Source organism: Lynx rufus, unplaced genomic scaffold (genome assembly GCF_022079265.1).
Source record: "Lynx rufus isolate CCGP_SWC_20201006 ecotype Redwood Valley unplaced genomic scaffold, mLynRuf1.p SCAF_9, whole genome shotgun sequence".
Lineage (NCBI taxonomy): Eukaryota > Metazoa > Chordata > Mammalia > Carnivora > Felidae > Lynx > Lynx rufus.
In genome coordinates this window covers 82,784,767-82,808,298 of record NW_025814897.1, presented here as the reverse complement: position 1 = coordinate 82,808,298, position 23,532 = coordinate 82,784,767, and the positions used below count along the sequence as shown (strand labels likewise).

The window sequence follows — 23,532 nt, the reverse complement described above, 5'->3', positions numbered from 1 at the left end:
GCTAGATGCCTCTACTCAGATTACCATCTTGGTTAAAATTGTCTTTTGCAAAGTTAACCTTCATGTCCCTTCTTGTACCATGGATGCTTCTAAAACAACACGTACAAGGTGAAGCCAACCAAGTTCTGGTTCTTCCAGCGAGAAATTCTTCCAAGTATTTGATGCCTTTCTGTCTTCCCTCCCTATCAAAAAGAAAAGTTTCTGATATCATGTATATCATATATTATTTGATCAAAATGCATTCATTATGGGACCACATTTGCATTTTGAAGCTTCACTAAATACGCATTAAAATGCAGTGGCTCCTTTTTAAGGAATTGAACGCAACAATCAATCAACAAGGTATTGGGGGTGGAGCAGTCAGTCCTTGTATCTGAAATCATAGTAGGTCTATGCCTAGAACTGAAGATAAATCTGTTTCAATTGTTAGAGGGTGTCTAGAGATGAATTTGCAGAGAAAGTAGAGTGCCTGACCTAAAAAAGGATGCTCTTTCTGTATCATTCTGTTCACTTAAATCTTTCCCTCCCTTTGTATAAATTCCTAGGAGCCAAAGTCCATTTTCAGTAATTGTCTTTCTGCCACCCTTTTCTAGAACCATTTCCTACTGAACCTCTCTCCTCTCTCCTGTTCTTTCCTTTTCCTTACCCAAGCATGATAATAACAGCCATCATCTCTGAATAAGAAGCTATATCCTCAAACCCCAAAAAGTATCTGCTGCCTCAGGTCCATGAGCATCCAAACTAGACAGGGAAGGAAGCAGATTCCCAGACACCTGCATTTACTTGAATCAGAGTTCCTCAGTAGAGGACAGGACCTCAAATGTGATAAGTGGGAGTGGGGGGAGGAAGCTGTCAGTAACAATGAGGATGCCAAATTTGAAGGAATGACATTTAGGACCTTTTGAACTTTTCTGTAATTGCTCACATAGAAATGGCTCATGGTTTCACTGAAAGTTGTCAATTTTGTTGATTAAATTATATGAAATACTGCTCCTTTGTGTGAAGTCCTTATCTTTGGTCCTGATTATTGGGCAGCTAGTCACATGTATGTATGTCATTGAAAATGTTCTGAATTTACTTTATATAATTTTAATCTGGTCATTTGATTACAACACCCTTCCCACATCCAATCATACTGCTACCAGTCTAGTCCAGGCTCTCATTTTTTGCCTGAGCTGTAGCAATAGCTATGTTACTGATTTCTCTGTTTCCTCTCTCACCCATTCATATTGTTATCTACACATTAAACAAGGCAATCTTTTTTTAAAACATAAATCATATCACCTCATATCCATGTTTAAAATAATCCTCCACAGATAGCCCTTTGCACTTACAATATCTCATTTTATCTCATTCATAAGCCCTAACATTGGCTGGCCCCTTTTGAACTCTCTGGCCTCTTCTTATTTCTGTTTTCCCTCTGACTCACTACACTTCAATCACATTAGTCTTCTTTCTTTTCCTTGAGCTCAACAAATTTATTGTTGCCATCGGGTCTTTGCACTTGCTATTTCCTCTGCTTCTTTCCCAGATCTTCGTAGGGCTGGCTCCTTCACAGCCGTTCACGTCGCATCCCATCTCCCATCTTTAGAATCACCTTCCCTGGCCATCTAATTAACACCCTTCCTATCTCCCATTGCTCTCTATTACATTTCTATGTTTTATTGAATTTAAATGAATTTGTCATGATTATCTTAATTAAGATAATTTACTTTTCTTCCCTCTCTCCCCAGAAACGTAAGTTATTAAATGTCTTGTTTACTGCTAGATTCTCAAAACCTAAAAAAGGTCTGGAACATGGTGGGTGCTTAATACTGGGTGGATGAACAAATAGTGACTTCTCTTTATGCGGATACAGTCCTCTTAGTTGTTTCTCTTGTACCAAAGCTGACGAAAACTTTTTTTTTTCCTTTTGTAATTAAAATAAACATTGATACTAGATTGGAAATAATAGTAGTGACTTCTTTTAGGTGTCTTGACATGGTTACTGTTATTATCTGGAAATGAATTTCAACATATTCATTTATATCCCATGGATCATAATTGTTTCAGAGCAGTAGAAATGCAATATACTTACAATGTGTTGAAGAGCTAGAGTCCCAAAACTGCTATTTCTAGACCATAAGATACATTGCTACCTACTGCCTCCTATACTCAAATATATGATGATGCCAGTTGGTTTGGGGATGGAAATGCCCAGGAGAGAAGACATGCTGTCCTTCCAAGGGGCTACCAATCATTTTTATCCCACTTTTTAAGAGCCTATAACAATGCATTTTTAATTTGCTATCCTCTCCTGTGTGACACCATGTTCCTGAGGTATTTTATTGACTATTATCATATGTTAGAGTCCCTTGTTCTGCAAGTCTGTAACTGCATGATTCCTTTTCTCATTTTATGAAGCTTTTTTTAAAGGAATTATAATCTGCCTCCAGGTTCCTTCTTTATCATTTCCACTCTGTAGGCCCAAGAATTACAGAATCTTGTTAGATAGTATTTTCCCAGTCTGAATCAGGGGAAACTACAACTGCCCCAAGCCTTGTCTTCTGGAAAGTTACTGTACATCCTCTAATGGAAAAGTACAGCAAATCTCTTTTATAGACATAGACCTAGCATACCCAATGGTTCTTAAAGCCTATTAAAATGTACAGTGTCCCTAACCTAACAAGTCTCCAGTTTGCCATGCCCACTTAATATACTTCACTTTATCGCCTAAAGGAGAATAATTGTTTATCATATAATTGTATTTATATATTTTGGAAATCATATTCAAAGTCAAATGTCAGTTTACTGTGTTCTTTTAGTTTTCATGGATTAAATGGAGACATAATCTCTTTATCAAGTAACAGTAGATTGACTGTTGAATTTCTATGTAAGCCTCTAAATCTTGTTTTTAGTCTGGTTATCTCCTGTGCCTTTCCGAGCAACTAGTCAGCCTAAGTAGTCCTGAAATGACCATCTATTTTCTGCTCCCTTTTTATTATTGTATGTATTTAATAATTGAAAGGATAAATATAAAAGAACCCTCTGGATTTGTGTTTTGCATGTATGTTGTAGGTTTGTAGCATCTCTTCTTCCAGGCACAGGAAAACCATGGTATGTGAATCTACATTAACTACCACATCTCCATGTTTCTCCTTGAAGTTATCATATCTTTCTTTCCAAGAGAGCAGAATTATGGCTAAAGATGTGTCATAATGACATTGCTGTTGATTTCACTGACAAACTGTTAGTCTGATGATATCAAAATTTGATGTTGGGTGTATGTTTAAATTATCCCAGAGAACAGGTGGATATTTCTTCAGTGTCTTATGGAAGACCCCTGTTTTCATGTTCTTTACAAGCAGTAAGGTAAAAGTGGTCCACCATCATGGGAATTTGCCCAGTGCCACTCCAGAGATTATCCCTTTCTAGATACTATGTACAAGAAAAATAGTGACTCTGGATAATCCTTATCTCTTGAGATTTCATGTTCCATTGTGTTTTAAGTTTTACAATATTGTTATGAAGCCTGCATTTTTAAAGAACACTTAGATGTGTATGCTTTACCAACACTTTTGGTTTATATTACAGTTTACTATCAGCTTTGGTAAACTGGCTATCTGATAAACTAAAAATGAGACATTGTTTGAAATGTGTTCTTTTTGTGATAACTGTGTATAAGGTATTAATGGAAAGTAAATTATAACTTTCTCTGTAAAAGTAGTAGTGCTAACAGTTGAATCATATTTACATATCTAGAGCCTTTCTTTGAACCTTAAGTATTTTATAGATCTTACCTAATCCTAGAAAACTCCCTGTACATGAAGGTAGTATTCCCCCCCCCCCACCGGCCTTTTTTAGGGGGTATTAATGCCCACACTGCTTAAGTGAGTTGCCCAAGGTCACTCAGTGAGTTGTTGCTGAAGCCAGAAATAGAATCCAAGTCTCCTGACTCCCAATTCAGCTCTCTATCCTCGATATAGTTTTCTATCCTCTATATACCCCTGCTGCCTCTCATGGGAAAAGAAGTTAATCTTCCAGCTATTAATAGCCACCAAATTGGTGGTAGCAGCACAGTGGAGAAAAGTAACTGTCTTTACACTGCAGCATTAGTATAAAAATATCTGGTAATGGAAAATTTGACAAATGTCATGTTAAAGGGAGTGGAAAATTATTTTAAGATCTGGATCTCATTTATCTAGTTCTCAGAAAAGTAAAATTCCTTAGTAGAACAGGGATCATATTTTTCTTCCTGTTTTTAAATTGTCTTTCCTAGAGGGTAATTGTCAACCTAGCCATAGCAGAGCCTATTGTCAACTAACATAGTAAGAATAATGCATGTACTGATTATTATAAGTGATTATTATAAGTGTATTTTCTAACTGGGTTGAAAGCTTGAATTGCTTTATTGAAATATGTAACACTTATGCAGCTTTCAGTGTTATTTAAGTTAGTATTATATCATAAAGCAAATGTAGCATTAGTTGGGAATCTTACTGCATGATTTGAAAACATGGGCAGAAATACACATTGTGGTTTCCTGACAATATACCTCCAGCAAAGTTGCTTCATGTCAGGCACCTGAAGTTCACCGTGAATGAAACTGGCAAAGCAGCGGAAAGTTAATTAAGAAAGACAAGATTAGCACACTGGAGCTGATGAAGTGTATTGTTATATATTCAATCAATTCATTATTCTATATATTTTAAAAAGGTATTTGAGAGGTAAATATTAAGCCTGTCTAGATTGTGGGAATTCAAACTTAAGTTCAAACAAAACAATTTGTCTCTTAATTTTGGAACAAGAAACAGGAATTTCCTTACTAATAATCTCTGGATATCATGTTTCTGTTTAAAGATCACTAAAAGCCTTTAGTCAGAAGAATGACATCAACATTATGTTTCAAGTTTAAGTGTAAGAGAGAAAGGATTGGTGGAGGTTCGAAAATGCAAGGAAACAGTAAGAGTTAGTTATTTGGGACCCAGGTGACTGAGAAAGTAGTGGCAAGAGGATAATTACAAGAGTGTAGAATAAGACTAGAGGTCAAGTACAGATCTTTAGGGAAATATATACGTTTACTGGATGAAGTAAAAAGAAGGTAATAGATGTTGGAGAGGGAAATCATTTTGAAAAGCTACAGAAGTTGTAGGATAGAGCTAAGAAAAGTTCATTAAACTTGATGACCTCTTGACATTTAGGAGACTTACTTGTACAGAGTGATAAGGAAGGGCCATGTAAGAGTATTCTGACCTCTTCAAATTATGTTCATTTATCTTAAGGTACTAACTAATCTAATTTTCAAAAACTGATGAATTATGTATGGCATAGGAAACAAATGATCAGAACGCTTTATTAACCACCATATCTGAGAGAGTAACAGATTTAATTCTTTCATTCACTTGGGATTTTATCGGTTATTGCCATTCTTGTTAATTTAGACTAGACTGCCACCCAATTAAAAAATAACTGGTGATATTTTATAATCTCTAAGTTATTAAGTTATTAATCTCTGTGTGTACGATTATTGAGTACTTTTTTGTTATCTTAAACATAAATCAAACATAAAATCTAAATTCTGCTATCTCTAAGAATTAGGGTTGGTATTAGCCATTTATTATTTATTTTCTGTTCCAGAATCTCTTTATAATGAGTTCATTCACATTATTTAAAGTTATTAGCAATAAACTATGTTTTTTCTTTCCAACTTTCTTTTAAATTTTAATCAGTTGGCAGAAAATGTACTTTATTATTGGTGGTGATGTTGTTTAACTGATATGGTTATTGGAAAACTATTTAGGTGACATTATTGAGCTTCTTTTTAATTTTATTGAATAGGTACATCTTCAGGTGAATCTAATCTGTTTAAAATCCTTCCACAAAAAAGAACCCGAAGAAAATTAATGCCTTCTCCCTTGAACACAAAACATCCCCAAAAGTCTACACTGTCTGAAAGTTTGCAGCTCAATGATTCTCTCAGCAAAGAACTTCAACCTATTGTGTATACTCCGGAAGACTGTAGAAAAACTCAAAATTCATCTATAGTGACCTTACTACAACCATCATCACATTCTACAAGTTTTCAGACCATCAGCTCAAATGTAAACAGTGATAATTCTCTGAAAATGTTATGTGAAGCAGGTATTCCTCTCAGCAGGAGGAAAGAATATGGACAGGAAGATTTGGACTCTACATTTACTATATGTGAAGACACCAGGAGCTTAAAGAGTAAATTACCTGAACAAGAATCACTATCAAACAATAACATTTTACAAAGGTACAAAAAAGAGTATTTACCAGTTCTTCTTTTGTTTGTGTTTTTATTTCATTTTGTTTTGTTTACATAGTCCTTAAACCATAGCTTTTTTTTCTTCTTAAGTTATACTTAAGGTCTATTTCATGAGTCAAGTATGCTATCTTGATTACAAAAGTCAGTGTTTTACCTTCATTAAATCTTGTTTTTATAAATATTAATCCACTAACACAATATTTTAAAGTCTTTAATTTGATATCTTAGTTGATTGACCCTCAGTAGACTAGAAGAAACCTTAAGGTATATTTAGTTTGTCCTACCTACTCCAAAGTTAGATGATACAAGCCATCATCAGAGGATTACTGTGTTTACTTTTATTTATTAATAGGTTCACTAAAGAAAATCTCACATTTTTTTTTATATGAAGTTTATTGACAAATTGGTTTCCATACAACACCCAGTGCTCATCCCAAAAGGTGCCCTCCTCAATACCCATCACCCACCCGCCCCTCCCTCCCACCCCCCATCAACCCTCAGTTTGTTCTCAGTTTTTAACAGTCTCTTATGCTTTGGCTCTCTCCCACTCTAACGTCCTTTTTTTTTTTTTTTTTTTTTTTCCTTCCCCTCCCCCATGGGTTCCTGTTAAGTTTCTCAGGATCCACATAAGAGTGAAACCATATGGTATCTGTCTTTCTCTGTATGGCTTATTTCACTTAGCATCACACTCTCCAGTTCCATCCACGTTGCTACAAAAGGCCATATTTCATTTTTTCTCATTGCCACGTAGTATTCCATTGTGTATATAAACCACAATTTCTTTATCCATTCATCAGTTGATGGACATTTAGGCTCTTTCCATAATTTGGCTATTGTTGAGAGTGCTGCTATGAACATTGGGGTACAAGTGCCCCTATGCATCAGTACTCCTGTATCCCTTGGGTAGATTCCTAGCAGTGCTATTGCTGGGTCATAGGGTAGGTCTATTTTTAATTTTCTGAGGAACCTCCACACTGCTTTCCAGAGCGGCTGCACCAATTTGCATTCCCACCAACAGTGCAAGAGGGTTCCCGTTTCTCCACATCCTCTCCAGCATCTATAGTCTCCTGATTTGTTCATTTTGGCCACTCTGACTGGCGTGAGGTGATACCTGAGTGTGGTTTTGATTTGTATTTCCCTGATAAGGAGCGACGCTGAACATCTTTTCATGTGCCTGTTGGCCATCTGGATGTCTTCTTTAGAGAAGTGTCTATTCATGTTTTCTGCCCATTTCTTCACTGGGTTATTTGTTTTTCGGGTGTGGAGTTTGGTGAGCTCTTTATAGATTTTAGATACTAGCCCTTTGTCCGATATGTCATTTGCAAATATCTTTTCCCATTCCGTTGGTTGCCTTTTAGTTTTGTTGGTTGTTTCCTTTGCTGTGCAGAAGCTTTTTATCTTCATAAGGTCCCAGTAATTCACTTTTGCTTTTAATTCCCTTGCCTTTGGGGATGTGTCGAGTAAGAGATTGCTACGGCTGAGGTCAGAGAGGTCTTTTCCTGCTTTCTCCTCTAAGGTTCTGATGGTTTCCTGTCTCACATTTAGGTCCTTTATCCATTTTGAGTTTATTTTTGTAAATGGTGTGAGAAAGTGGTCTAGTTTCAACCTTCTGCATGTTGCTGTCCAGTTCTCCCAGCACCATTTGTTAAAGAGGCTGTCTTTTTTCCATTGGATGTTCTTTCCTGCTTTGTCAAAGATGAGTTGGCCATATGTTTGTGGGTCTAGTTCTGGGGTTTCTATTCTATTCCATTGGTCTGTGTGTCTGTTTTTGTGCCAATACCATGCTGTCTTGATGATGACAGCTTTGTAGTAGAGGCTGAAGTCTGGGATTGTGATGCCTCCTGCTTTGGTCTTCTTCTTCAAAATTCCTTTGGCTATTCGGGGCCTTTTGTGGTTCCATATGAATTTTAGGATTGCTTGTTCTAGTTTCGAGAAGAATGCTGGTGCAATTTTGATTGGGATTGCATTGAATGTGTAGATAGCTTTGGGTAGTATTGACATTTTGACAATATTTATTTTTCCAATCCATGAGCAGGGAATGTCTTTCCATTTCTTTAAATCTTCTTCAATTGCCTTCATAAGCTTTCTATAGTTTTCAGCATACAGATCCTTTACATCTTTGGTTAGATTTATTCCTAGGTATTTTATGCTTCTTGGTGCAATTGTGAATGGGATCAGTTTCTTTATTTGTCTTTCTGTTGCTTCATTGTTAGTGTATAAGAATGCAACTGATTTCTGTACATTGATTTTGTATCCTGCAACTTTGCTGAATTCCTGTATCAGTTCTAGCAGACTTTTGGTGGAGTCTATCGGATTTTCCATGTATAATATCATGTCATCTGCAAAAAGCGAAAGCTTGACTTCATCTTTGCCAATTTTGATGCCTTTGATTTCCTTTTGTTCTCTGATTGCTGATGCTAGCACTTCCAGCACTATGTTAAACAACAACGGTGAGAGTGGGCATCCCTGTCGTGTTCCTGATCTCAGGGAAAAAGCTCTCAGTTTTTCCCCGTTGAGGATGATGTTAGCTGTGGGCTTTCCATAAATGGCTTTTATGATCTTTAAGTATGTTCCTTCTATCCCGACTTTCTCAAGGGTTTTTATTAAGAAAGGGTGCTGGATTTTGTCAAAGGCCTTTTCTGCATCGATTGACAGGATCATATGGTTCTTCTCTTTTTTTTTGTTAATGTGATGTATCACGTTGATTGATTTGCGAATGTTGAACCAGCCCTGCATCCCAGGAATGAATCCCACTTGATCATGGTGAATAATTCTTTTTATATGCTGTTGAATTCGATTTGCTAGTATCTTATTGAGAATTTTGGCATCCATATTCATCAGGGATATTGGCCTGTAGTTCTCTTTTTTTACTGGGTCTCTGTCTGGTTTAGGAATCAAAGTAATACTGGCTTCATAGAATGAGTCTGGAAGTTTTCCTTCCCTTTCTATTTCTTGGAATAGCTTGAGAAGGATAGGTATTATCTCTGCTTTAAACGTCTGGTAGAACTCCCCTGGGAAGCCATCTGGTCCTGGACTCTTATTTGTTGGGAGATTTTTGATAACCGATTCAATTTCTTCGCTGGTTATGGGTCTGTTCAAGCTTTCTATTTCCTCCTGATTGAGTTTTGGAAGAGTGTGGGTGTTCAGGAATTTGTCCATTTCTTCCAGGTTGTCCAATTTGTTGGCATATAATTTTTCATAGTATTCCCTGATAATTGTTTGTATCTCTGAGGGATTGGTTGTAATCATTCCATTTTCATTCATGATTTTATCTATTTGGGTCATCTCCCTTTTCTTTTTGAGAAGCCTGGCTAGAGGTTTGTCAATTTTGTTTATTTTTTCAAAAAACCAACTCTTGGTTTCATTGATCTGCTCTACAGTTTTTTTAGATTCTATATTGTTTATTTCTGCTCTGATCTTTATTATTTCTCTTCTTCTGCTGGGTTTAGGCTGCCTTTGCTGTTCTGCTTCTATTTCCTTTAGGTGTGCTGTTAGATTTTGTATTTGGGATTTTTCTTGTTTCTTGAGATAGGCCTGGATTGCAATGTATTTTCCTCTCAGGACTGCCTTCGCTGCGTCCCAAAGCGTTTGGATTGTTGTATTTTCATTTTCGTTTGTTTCCATATATTTTTTGATTTCTTCTCTAATTGCCTGGTTGACCCACTCATTCGTTAGTAGGGTGTTCTTTAACCTCCATGCTTTTGGAGGTTTTCCAGACTTTTTCCTGTGGTTGATTTCAAGCTTCATAGCATTGTGGTCTGAAAGTATGCATGGTATAATTTCAATTCTTGTAAACTTATGAAGGGCTGTTTTGTGACCCAGTATATGATCTATCTTGGAGAATGTTCCATGTGCACTCGAGAAGAAAGTATATTCTGTTGCTTTGGGATGCAGAGTTCTAAATAGATCTGTCAAGTCCATCTGATCCAGTGTCTCATTCAGGGCCCTTGTTTCTTTATTGACCGTGTGTCTAGATGATCTATCCATTTCTGTAAGTGGGGTGTTAAAGTCCCCAGCAATTACCACATTCTTATCAATAAGGTTGCTTCTGTTTATGAGTAATTGTTTTATATATTTGGGGGCTCCGGTATTCGGCGCATAGACATTTATAATTGTTAGCTCTTCCTGATGGATAGACCCTGTAACTATTATATAATGTCCTTCTTCATCTCTTGTTACAGCCTTTAATTTAAAGTCTAGTTTGTCTGATATAAGTATGGCTACTCCAGCTTTCTTCTGGCTTCCAGTAGCATGATAAATAGTTCTCCATCCCCTCACTCTGAATCTAAAGGTGTCCTCAGGTCTAAAATGAGTCTCTTGTAGACAGCAAATAGATGGGTCTTGTTTTTTTATCCATTCTGATACCCTATGTCTTTTGGTTGGCGCATTTAATCCATTTACATTCAGTGTTATTATAGAAAGATACGGGTTTAGAGTCATTGTGATGTCTGTATGTTTTATGCTTGTAGTGATGTCTCTGGTACTTTGTCTCACAGGGTCCCCCTTAGGATCTCTTGTAGGGCTGGTTTAGTGGTGACAAATTCCTTCAGTTTTTGTTTGTTTGGGAAGACCTTTATCTCTGCTTCTATTCTAAATGACAGACTTGCTGGATAAAGGATTCTCGGCTGCATATTTTTGCTGTCTAGCACCCTGAAAATCTCGTGCCAATTCTTTCTGGCCTGCCAAGTTTCAAAAGAGAGATCAGTCACGAGTCTTATAGGTCTCCCTTTATATGTGAGGGCACGTTTACCCCTTGCTGCTTTCAGAATTTTCTCTTTATCCTTGTATTTTGCCAGTTTCACTATGATATGTCGTGCAGAAGATCGATTCAAGTTACGTCTGAAGGGAGTTCTCTGTGCCTCTTGGATTTCAATGCCTTTTTCCTTCCCCAGTTCAGGGAAGTTCTCAGCTATAATTTCTTCAAGTACCCCTTCAGCACCTTTCCCTCTCTCTTCCTCCTCTGGGATACCAATTATGCGTATATTATTTCTTTTTAGTGTATCACTTAGTTCTCTAATTTTCCCCTCATACTCCTGGATTTTTTTATCTCTCTTTTTCTCAGCTTCCTCTTTTTCCATAACTTTATCTTCTAGTTCACCTATTCTCTCCTCTGCCTCTTCCATCCGAGCCGTGGTGGTTTGCATTTTGTTTTCCATTTCCTTTAAAGCGTTTTTCAGCTCCTCGTGACTATTCCTTAGTCCCCTGATGTCTGTAGCAAGAGACTCTCTGCTGTCCTGTATGCTGTTTTCCAGCCCAGCGATTAATTTTATGACTATTATTCTAAATTCACTTTCTGTTATATTATTTAAATCCTTTTTGATCAGCTCATTAGCTGTTGTTATTTCCTGGAGATTCTTCTGAGGGGAATTCTTCCGCTTGGTCATTTTGGATAGTCCCTGGTGTGGTGAGGGCCTGCAGGGCACTTCCCCTGTGCTGTGGTGTATAACTGGAGTTGGTGGGCGGGGCCGCAGTCCGACCTGATGTCTGCCCCCAGCCCACCGCTGGGGCCACAGTCAGACTGGTGTGTGCCTTCTCTTCCCCTCTCCTAGGGGCGGGATTCACTGTGGGGTGGCGTGGCCCGTCTGGGCTACTTGCACACTGCCAGGCTTGTGATGCTGGGGATCTGGCGTATTAGCTGGGGTGGGAAGGCAAGGTGCACGGCAGCAGGGGGGGCAGGCTTAGCTCGCTTCTCCTTAGGTGATCCACTTCAGGAGGGGCCCTGTGGCAGCCGGAGGGAGTCAGATCGCTGCCGGAGGTTTGGCTCCGCAGAAGCACAGAGTTGGGTGTTCGCGCGGAGCGAGCAAGTTCCCTGGCCGGAGCCGGTTCCCTTTGGGATTTTGGCTGGGGGATGGGCGGGGGAGATGGCGCTGGCTAGCGCCTTTTTTCCCCGCCAAACTGAGCTCTGTCGTCCGGGGGCTCCGCAGCTCACCCTCCCTTTGTCCTCCAGCCTTCCCGCTTTCCCAGCAGAGCTGTTAACTTATGACCTCCCAGACGCTAAGTCGCGCTTGCTGTCGGAACACAGTCCGTCAGGCCCCTCCGCTTTTGCAAGCCGGACTCGGGGGCTCTGCTTGGCCGGCGAGCCGCCCCTCCGCCCCGGCTCCCTCCCGCCAGTCCGTGGAGTGCGCACCGCCTCGCCGCCCTTCCTACCCTTTTCCGTGGGCCTCTCGTCTGCACTTGGGTCCGGTGACTCTGTTCTGCTAATCCTCTGGCGGTTTTCTGGGTTATTTAGGCAGGTGTAGGTGGAATCTAAGTGATCAGCAGGACGCGCGGTGAGCCCAGCGTCCTCCTACGCCGCCATCTTCCCAGAATCCCCCTCACATTTTTTATACATGTTCAGCGAACCTCAGCTTACCCTGAATCATCATATATCTAAGGTATGGCTGACTACATGTCATCCAAGCAAACAGCCTTCTCACTTCTTCTCAGTTCATGTCCTGTACACTTCATCTGTTTAATCACAAGTAATCCAAATATGGGAAGAATGATACCTTCACCTTTCTATGCTGTTGGGATGCAGAAATCTCTTGAGAGCAACTCTTTCTATGAGATAAAAAAGAGAGAAGAAAACCCTAGGGCAAGCAAGAGAGGCTTTATAGTCTACAATAATATTTTTCTTTGTATATTCATACAAAATAATATTCTAATTATGAAAGTGTATGTTCATTTTTCTCCATAGTACAAATCAAAATTACTCATTTTATTTTTTATTTAATATACAGGCTTGCCTCTTCTTCGTTTTCAACTAAACATTCTCTGCCTATACCAAGCATAGTACCATCCTACATGGCAATGACTGCGGCTGCCAAAAGGAAACGGAAGTTAACAAGGTACAATTAAACATAAACTGACTCAGTATTTATATAAGGTCATCTTTATACTTTGTTTCCTATAGCTGCTTTTTATTTCATGTGATTAAACTGTGAATTATTACATATTTATTTAATGTTTCTTTACTTTGGAGAAAGAGAATGTGTGTGAGCAGGGGAGGGTCAGAGAGAGAGAGGGAGACAGAATCTGAAGCGGGCTCCACATTTTCCACACAAAGTTGATATGAGGGACTTGAACTCACAAATCATGAGATCATGACCAACTTGAGCCAAAGTTGGATGCTCAACCAACTGAGCCACCCAAACGCCCCCTGTGAATTCATATTTAAACGTATATATAATTAATTGCTCTGAATGCAGCACTGGATTTATATTATCAAAAGCAGATCTTGATAAATCCCAAGTATTTCACTTGCTATTTACATAAAGTATTCTATATCTCAGATAATTAAAAATAAGTTGAAAAGTCTTCTGGCCTTCAAAAATGTCATTTAATTTTAACTTTTCTTCTGGTGACAACTTTTACTCATTTGGTATTTTTCTTTTTATACATTAATTAATTGCTTCAGTCCTAAAATATGTATTTTGATATATGACTAAATGTATTTTGATATATGACTAAAATGTAATGAGCAAAGAGACTTCTATTTCTGGCTATGACAATGTAGCTTATATCAGACCGAGCCCACCCATCAACAAGTTATAAAAGCTGATAAAACACAACCAACGGCTGCTTTAAAGGCACTGGAGAACAACCAACGTAGCCAAGACTTGAAGGTCTAAGATGCAGAGGAAAGGAAGACAAGCTATAGAGAGTCAAACCTTCTCTGCCTCTTTTTTCCATTTAGCATTTGCCAAGCATCAAGTGTAGAGGCCAAGCACAAAATGGAAGACTCCAGCTATCAGCAGTCTCACTGATCTAAGGAAAGAAAATAGTTCTATATGTAGCTTTTGCCCTCAAGATGTTTGCCAAGTTCTGAATTCTGTGGCATAAGAGGCCAAGAAATAAAGCCGAAAGAAGCAGAAGTATTAAGTAGAGTTTTGACATTCTCATGCAGCTGGGACACAAAAACTGTACCGGGATCCATCAAGAAGAAAAGGTGCTGTTAAACCTTCAGGATTTTATTTGAGACCCTTGAAGGCCTGTGCTGTAGGAGTAGGGCAAACTGGAGATAGACCAGTTCTTAAAAGCCTGAAACAGACCTTACAACAACTCAGTCTCTTTTTGGATCAGAGTGATCTAATTCTGTCCTGCCTGCTTGCCAGAAGAAATTAATTTCTGGAGAAGTATACCTAGAGCATATACAGGTTTTTGGTTTGTTTGTTTTACATGTTTAGCACTTAAGCAAAAATCACCAAGTATGCCAGGAGACAGGACCAAATGACTGAAAACTGAAGATCCATAAGTGATACAGATATTAAAATTATCAGGTAGGGACTTTAAAAATTCAACTGTGATTAAGTTCAACAAAACAGTGACAATTTCCGAAAGAACTGTATTGTATTAAAATGAATCAAATGAATATTCTAGAACTGAAAAATGAAAATCTACTGAATTTAAGAATAAATAAGTAATAAAAAAAATTTTTTTAATAGATTAGACACAGCAGAAGAGAGTTTAGTGAACTGGAAGACAGATTGACAGAAAACTATCTAAACCAATGTGCAAAAGGATAAGATAGAAAATATGGAAAAGAGTGAAAAAGACATATGGGACACAATTAGATCTAACATGTGTGTATTTTGAGTCCCAGAAAGAAATGAGAAAAAGAATGGGGAAAACAGTGTTTGAGGAGATACTGGCTAATAATTCTCCCAAACTGACAAAAGATAACTAATCACAGATTCAAGAAGCACTGCAAACCACAAACAGCATTAATACTACAAGAAACATACCTAGTTACATAGCAATAAAACAACTAAAAATCAAAGACAAGGAAAAAATCTTAAATATACTGAATTATAGGACACAAAGTCCATTTTGTAGTCTTTATATCCCACGACACTGAATGCAATGACAAGATTGTAGTAAATGGTTATATTATAAAATGACTGAATTGCTTTATCTCTTTTTCTTTGACATGTGATTATGAGGAAGAGTATAAGATCCTAAGATAGGATAACTCTTTTCAAGTTTACTGTTTTCCACCATGAACCTCTTATCATCTGGGCTAGTGTAAACAAATTTACAAATAGTCTGTTTGTGCCACATAGAGTATTACCTCATTAGCATATTTAAGATCTGTCTTTTCCCTTCCAAAGTATAGCAGAACCTTGGAACATAGATTTAAGATTCATGGATTGATTTTTCTAGAATGTCTTTATCCATAACGTTTAAATTTCTGTATTTTGCTGTGGCACAAATTTGAATGATGCAATTTGTCTGGCTCCTGTATGAGTATCAATCATTTAATGAGTGAGCCTAGCTAACCATCATGTTTCATCCATCTTATCACTAATTTTCATTGCGTCAATTGTGTTATTCTTTCTGCTAATTAGTGTTGGAATTTTTGGTTCTTGTGGTTCTTCACTGATAGCATGCTCTTTTGTGTTAACTAAGATGTAGCAAAAGTTTATAGCTAATTATCATTTCAAAATGTTTGCATCATTATCAAAATCAAATGAGTTTTCAAGAAATGTCCAGGTATGAAAATTATATTTAGAGTGGTTTTAGATGAATTAAAGAGCTTCCACATGAGCAGCTAATATTGCGAAATAATATTAAAGGACATATGAAGAAAATAAGATTTCTCATAGCCTATTAATTGCTCTATTACATTCCCTCTGGTACCAATAATTAGATCCTGCCATTAACTAAGGTTAAAAGAGATTAATGCTAGAAATGTACATAATTACTTTTTTTCTTTTTTAATCTTCCTTTTCCCCAATTAAGCCTACATGAGTTTGAGAGTAATAAACTCTGGTATTTTCCACTTAGCATATTTTCCATTTTATGTACATATTTAGGTGTGTATGTGTATTCTAATGTGGTTTCTAAAAATGAAGAAGGGAAGGCTCCATATGTATAGTTATTTTAATTATTTTGTACCAGTTTTTCTCTCTGAAAAAAAAAATTACAGTCCAAAAAGCACTAGATATTCTAAAAACTTATGAAACTCAACTTTTTAGTTACTGCTTAAATTGAGAATATGAAATTTTGAATCATTTCAGATTATTTAATACCACTATAGCACACTGATTTAACTATAAATCAACCTATCAAATGTAATATATACATATGTAAAATTGTACTTATAAATTATACTAATCAGAGTTTTGGAGGTTTGTTTGCTTTGTGTTTATTTGGTTAGTTGGTTTTTTTCTTTGTTTCACAATCTAGCTTAGCACCCAGAAATGAGTCTCACATTCATAATACATTTTTGGTTTGTTTTGAAAGACATCTAGGGGTGCCTGGGTGGCCCAGTTGGTTACGCGTCCAACTCTAGATCTTGGCTCAGGTCATGATCTCACAGTTTGTGGGCTCGAGCCTGCATCAGACTGTGCACAGACAGCACAAAGCCTGCTTGGAATCCTCTCTCACTCTCTCTCTCTTTCCCTCCCCTGCTCTCTATTTCTCAAAAAAAAAAAAATAAACCATAATAAAATTCTGAAAGACATCTAATGAATCCAACTAGAAACTATCTCAACTGAAAGAATATGAGATGCATTATGTTAACATAATGCAGAAACATACTACTTTTATAAGGGACAGGGGTTAAATCTTTACTTTCATTAATAGTTGTAACAGTATATTTGACACATAACCAGAAGAGTTATTAAATTTCTTCTCAGTATAGTCTTTAACATAATTTGAATTTTCACTCATACCAATTTTAAGTCTTTTTATTTTGTGATCCAACATAAATCTAAAATAAATTTATAACATGAATTTAAACATTTTGTTAGTGGACTGTTTTATCTAAATCCTAAAAAACTGTTTGCAGGTATTTTACTTATATATAAATATGTAACTTATTTTTTATTTCATTCCTCGAAATATGAAGATTCTTTCAGATAGATTTATTCGAAAGCCTAATTTTCAAGTAAAAACAATTTATGAGTAAAAACAGAGGTCCTAGAATCAAAGTGAAAAATCGTACCACATAATAATAAAGATAATTTTAAGATAAATTGTTAGGAAAACTAACTCTTATCAAAAGTAACCCATGACATTGATCTCTATACTTGAAATAACCAAATGACCAAAAAAGAATTTTTGCCTTAGACAGCGGATACATATATTATCCAAAAAGGGCAGTTAGTACCCCAAACAGAATTATAGTAACTTAGTTTATTTAGCACCATTTAGAAATGGAGAATTTCTACAACTAAATTTGTTTGCTTTCATAATACTAGTACTTTTTTGTTAGCATTCTGAGTAGATATAATTTATATTCTTGAACAGAGTAGGCAAAATTACATTTGGAGTACCATAATTACTTTTCTCACAGGCTCTAGAAAAATTGAGGTACATAGGTTGATTTATTTTTGCCAGCACTCAGTGTGCTCATGCCTGTTTTTCTTTCCTATCATGGTAAGTTGCCATTTCTGACCACTGTCAGTTGCCATACAACTGATCCATCTTCTCCCTATTCCACAAACACACCCACATCAGTTTACTATTTGGTTAGAGCAAGCTGTTGCCATAACAGGGAAGCCCCCAAGTGTTAATGCAACCCACATTCAAATTAGTATCAACTTGTAAAATGGCATATGATATCTTTTTTAATCAGCAACTCCCTAAATTAGCTTATTTGAATCAGTATGAAGGGGGGATGTTTATCCTTCACTGGATCCCAACCCTGCCTGTTAAAACTTGATCCTCTTTGGATTAAGAAGGATTGGATTGCTATTTTTCAGGACCCAGATCAAACTCCTCTTATCCACAATCTTTCAGTTGTTTTGTTTTTTCTACTTTTAAAATCAGGAACCTACAGCTCCTTATAGTTTAAAAACCTACAGCACTGTTTTTTGCTTTACCTTGTATTATTTTGTGTATTTGTCTTACTTGTCCCCCACTCCCCATAAATTCATTATGTAAGTTTTCAGGACAGGGGTTATTAATGCCTAACTTATTTGTATATCCTATAACATGAGGCCATAGTAGTAGGTGTTTAGTCATAATATGTCACCTCAAATTGAGTTAGAAATTTGACCCTTTAAAATTTTTTTAAGATAAAACAAATGAAAATAGGCCATTCTTTTCATTTCAGTTTCTATAATTGTAGTAATCAGAGAGAGATTCTCAGTCTATTACCATGCTTCGATATAAAAACAAGGTTTCCAAAAATCTCACTTGTTTATATTCTCCAGATTAAGGTTCATGCTCCAAATGTATAATATGAACTTGGTTTTTAACCTCTTGCAGGGTGCTCTTTATCTCTACACTGTGAATAATAGAGTTTGCTTATATTCTAGCAGGGCACTCTGAAAATATTTTGTTACAGACTTGTTACATATACCTACAGACATAATCTCCAACTTGAGTAAACATCATTAAAATCACTACATTTCCCTATGGGCCAAAAATGTGTTTAGTACCTCCAATTTTATGGAATTTTGCAATTTAACTGTTTTATTATTTCACTTTCTCTTTAATCTTTATTGCATGTAGAATATGTATTATAACTTCAAATATAAAAAATGCTTTACTAAAATAATTTTTTTTTTTCCCTCAAGTTCTGCATCAAATACTTCATTAACTGCGGAGGTAAATTCTGGATTTGCCAAACGTGTTCGACAAGATAATGCAAGTGATAAGCACTTACAAGAAAACAGACCAACAGCAGGTATGTCTCAGCTCTTAATTTGAGATTTAATAACATGATTGCCAAACATATGTATAGTACATTTTTTTTTACAGTGTTCTCATAAGAATCTCCTTTTATCTACCCATTGCATTTACTACATGGTAAGTGTGACTTTCCATGTTACAGATAAGAAAATTTAAGACACAAAATAGAAAACACTTACCTGAGATCACACAGATATTTCATTGTGGAGCCAGACTTCTAACTCAGTATTCTTTACACCCATACTGCAGAAGAATTCATAAATAATTTAAGTAATAATTGAAATAATTAGCTAAATGTATTATTTAATAAGTTAATGATTAACTGTGTTTTACAGTTTACTTGAAATTTATTAGCTTATTATTTTTAATAATTTGGCCTCTGAATCATTAGTTTAATTATTGCCAGGCTTCAGTCTGTATCTAGTTCAGTCATATTGTAAACCACATTAGCAAGTTGCAAAAGATGCTGATGGAGACAGCTACATCTTCTCAATTGCATATGGCAGTGACATGAATCTGTAGTAACAAAACCACATCTTTGGTAAAAGTAGAGGGAGTAGCACAAACCAGCATTTGGGCGTTGGTGTCTAGACCTTTGTCTCTCTGACACTGTAATTCATAAGACTTCATTTAGGAAGTATTTCTTTACTATGCACTGACTATATGCTAGGTTCTGTGACAGATAGCAAGATCTTTAAGACCCAGTTTGGTGTCTTCCCTAAAGTAACTTGTAATTATGGTGCTTGGGATTGAAAGGGGTTTCATGAGATAATGAGGGTTTCTAAGAATAACATGAAAACTTTTTTTTTCCCTGTCAATCCTTTTTATTAGAGTAATACAAAATCTCTCAATAGCTTTGCCGAACTGTATCGATAAACCCTTACTTTTTGTGGTAGCCAGTGGCATCCTTAAGTTCAATGGAAATGTCTTTAATGAAAATTTTAAAAATCAAAAAAGTCCTGAAATGTAAAATTTACTACAATTATTTGGTTAGCATGCCAAACTTAATAATGTTTAAAAATGTGTATGTGCAATTAGTATAGATATATATTGCCCCATTGGTCTCCTGAAAAATTTCCCCAGGAAATCATAATTTACAACTAAATAATTTATGATATTTCTCAAATAGAGATTTGGTTTTCCTAATATGCTTATTTCCTAAGAGTGGTATAAAAATGCATTAAATATCTCATGTATAAAGAGAGGTGAATTAAAAAATTCTACAGAGAAGAATGTAGGAGTTGATACTAAACTGCAGTGCTTGCCAGAGCAAAGAGGAGCTAAAGCTAAGTTAAAAGATTATGTGTTATTAAGGATAATGGAGTACTTAGAAAGAAGTATTGGTTTAAGGGGCAGTAATAGTTTATGTGTATTAGGATAGCCAAGTGAAAATGCCCAAATACACATGAGAAATTATTAGAAAAGTAAGAGAGAACTAGAGCTGCCTTTCCTAGAATATGTTTATCTGAGTTTTCCAACTAACAATGTACAAATAAAAAAACAAAGGAACATCAGTGGGAAAGAAGGTAACTGCTATTTACTGAGAAATAAGAGTGTCAAGAGACTACGTGCCCCTGAAACTAAAACCTAATGTAACCAGGAAAATGGATAAGAGATTAGGCTGATCCATAAAGAAGTCAGTGGCACTGTTTTTAACGGCTTGGTTGAGCAGTCATGGTGAAGGCTTATGAAGAACCAGAGGAATGGACATTTGAGAGGTGGCAGGAAAAGGAATAAGGGCTATGGGATCAGGATTAGCACTTAGGGAAGTACTAGATGCAAATTATATTCTTAAATAGGAAAAATATGAAAGTTTAAAAGTCTTAGGGAAGTAATCCCAAAGAATGAGGGGAAAAAATGATGCAAAAAAGAAAGAGAGCAATGCTTGTAGAATAGTTGAAAAAGAACAAAAGTAAATGTAGTGGTTTATTCAGTGATATTACTTGATACCTGTCAAACTCAGTTGACAACATGGAGAAATGATTTCCTATTTTTAAATGAATGTTGTTAATGTTTCTTTCATGTCATGTTTTAAATCATGTTAGTTAACAACTATGAATTTTAAAAATAAATTTTTCTTATTTGGTTATAATTTTTAACAAATTTTTATACGTTGAATGAAAAGTGAAAATTATTTTTGAATGATACTTTTACCATATTTATATGTCTTTTTTTTTTCCTTTCTAGACTATAAAAGAAACATCCATAAAGTAAAGGCAAACATGGTTAGAAAATTTGGAAGAAGTATTTCAAAAGGAAGTCTAAGATAAGTCACTTCAAAATCAAGGAAAACGAAATTGACATGTCTCCTTTTAAAAAGATTTGTTGCCAGTGCCCTTTCAGGAACTTATTTAAAACCTTTGAAAGAAGACCATCTTAAATAAAGCTCAGTTTACCCTAATTACTTTAACAAGCAGAAGATGAAGTTCTTTCTGTTTTATTCTTTTGTATTCTAAGCAAATATGAAATTTCAACAGAAAAAGTTATGGTTTAATAAAGTTACTAACATATTTGTTACCCTTTGAGATCCCTAAGTCAGCATGGTGGCAGATCAGTGTTACTATGCTACAAGTTGATTAGGACATTTTAGAAAATAATAGTGAGTTACATTATCCTTACTGTTTGTTTTAAAATGAGAATTTAGAAGTGATAAAATTATGGCACAGGATATGTTTAGTCTTACATTATTTTAATCACATGTGACTTTACTTTCCAAAAATACTTTGATGTACAAATGTACATATATGTGCCCATAAAGTTGTTGTAAAGATTATTTAAGTAGTCTTCATGAATAAAATACTAATATTGTTCCTTGCTACTCGGTATATTAAAGATGTAGATTTTACAATGTTGGCTTTTCTGTCTTGTTACCACCCCTTACACACTTTAAACTATCATTTTGTGTAACATGTGAATTTTGTAGATTTGTATTTCAATTTAGATCAAGGTATATGGCAGTAGCACCAAGTCTGAAAATAATCCTTAGATTCCTTAATGATAGTGAGACAATGTTTTTAATCATTCCTTCTCCTATAGGAAATATATGGAGCTGCAATTAATCATATTGTTCACTTGCCATGTTTGACCTGTTCATCTTCTGAGTGCAACAAATATTTGATCAAGCACATTTTTAATTTTATGTGGCCTGGGAACTGTTCCACCAGAACAAACAACCACTTAACAACCAGTTGAAACATCTTAGGACCTTTAATTTAGTCATGTTTTTCAACTTAAAATCTGGTGGGAGAGTATGAGATGGAATAATAATCTTTCAGGTTCCTCCCAACTCTGGGTCTGCAATTCCATATTTATAAATGTGCACACAGGATCTGTCATAGCAAGAGCCACCCATGCAATTTCTTTGGGGTCCCTTTGACATTAAGCCTTTAGTTGTGTTGCCTATTTACCAGTCACTTTCTCCTGTTTTCCTTTCCATCTGTCTTAGGAAATTATGTGTTTCAAAAAAAAAAACACATCCTTTTACTAGGTAATGATGAATAGCTAGCAGGATTCAGTGACCACACCTCATGGTCCACCTCATACCATAAGATGTGAGTGATTATTTTTTCCCCCATCTCCCCTCCTCCCCACTCTGGCAACCACTAGTTTGTTCTCTGTATTTATGAGTCTATTTCTGCTTTGTTTGTTTGTTCATTTGTTTTCTTTTATAGATTCCACATATAAGCGAAATCATATGGTATTCGTGTTTCTTTGTGTGACTTACCACAATACCCTCTAGGTCCATCCATGTTGAAATGACAAGATCTCGTTTTTGTATGGCTGAGTATGAGTGAATGATTTTCTTATATGCCATTTTTATAAGCTAGAGGTTTTGCCTTCTATAAAAATTAATAATAATGCATTTGCAATACAACCATGTTAAGGAGAAAGTAGTGGGAAGAAATCATAATGATTGTGAGGAAAGAAAGCTGTTGACTATATGAATACAGAGAAACTACATGCATTTAAACTAGAACAAGAATGCTATTCAGTAAGTCACTGTGAAATAATTTTTTTTATTATCATTTTAGAGAGAGAGTAAGCAGTGGAGGGGCAGAAAGAGAGAATCTTAAGCAGGGTCCACACATGGAGCCCAACACAGGGCTCTGAGCCCACGACCCTGGGATCATGACCTGAGCTGAAATCAAGAGTCAGGTGCTCAACTGACTAAGCCACCCAGGCGTGCCTGGAAAACAATTTTTAAATGAACTTTATTCATGTAAAAAGGAGACTAATCATTAGTATATAGCTCAGTGAATTTTCACAAAATGAACACATCCATGTAACCAGTACTTAGATCAAGGAAGTGAAAATTATCTATATCTCCAAAAGCCTCCCTTGTATCCCACCTTCCTATAAAGGTAACCACTATTCTAACACTATAGACAGATTTTAACTAAAATAATTTATTTTTATTAAGAAATAATATCTTGTTTGAAAAAGTGACATGAACTATAGACCGTAAAAATGTGTTCCCTCCTCATCCCTTACCAATATCATCCCAGTTGTAACCACTGCTAATAATTTAGGTACCCCACCGGGTCATTTCCAAACCTGTATGCTTGGTTTTATACAAAACTTGTATCATGCTGTATATTGTTTTGCAGTTGGCTTTTTTATTCATATCTGAAAGCAGCATGGCC

At 36.1% G+C, this 23,532-nt stretch overlaps 1 protein-coding gene across 1 annotated transcript in view; it reads left to right on the top strand.

Moving 5' to 3' along the window:
• Positions 1-21,708, top strand: part of KIF18A (kinesin family member 18A) — a 76,906-nt gene extending 55,198 nt beyond the window's left edge. Inside the window, exons 13-16 of the mRNA XM_047071089.1 lie at positions 5,818-6,256; positions 12,988-13,095; positions 18,775-18,884; positions 21,077-21,708. Of these exons, the coding sequence (XP_046927045.1) occupies positions 5,818-6,256; positions 12,988-13,095; positions 18,775-18,884; positions 21,077-21,159 (740 nt within the window). The 3' untranslated portion in view covers positions 21,160-21,708. The remainder of the gene's footprint in view (positions 1-5,817; positions 6,257-12,987; positions 13,096-18,774; positions 18,885-21,076) is intronic.
• The last annotated feature ends 1,824 nt before the right edge of the window (positions 21,709-23,532 follow it).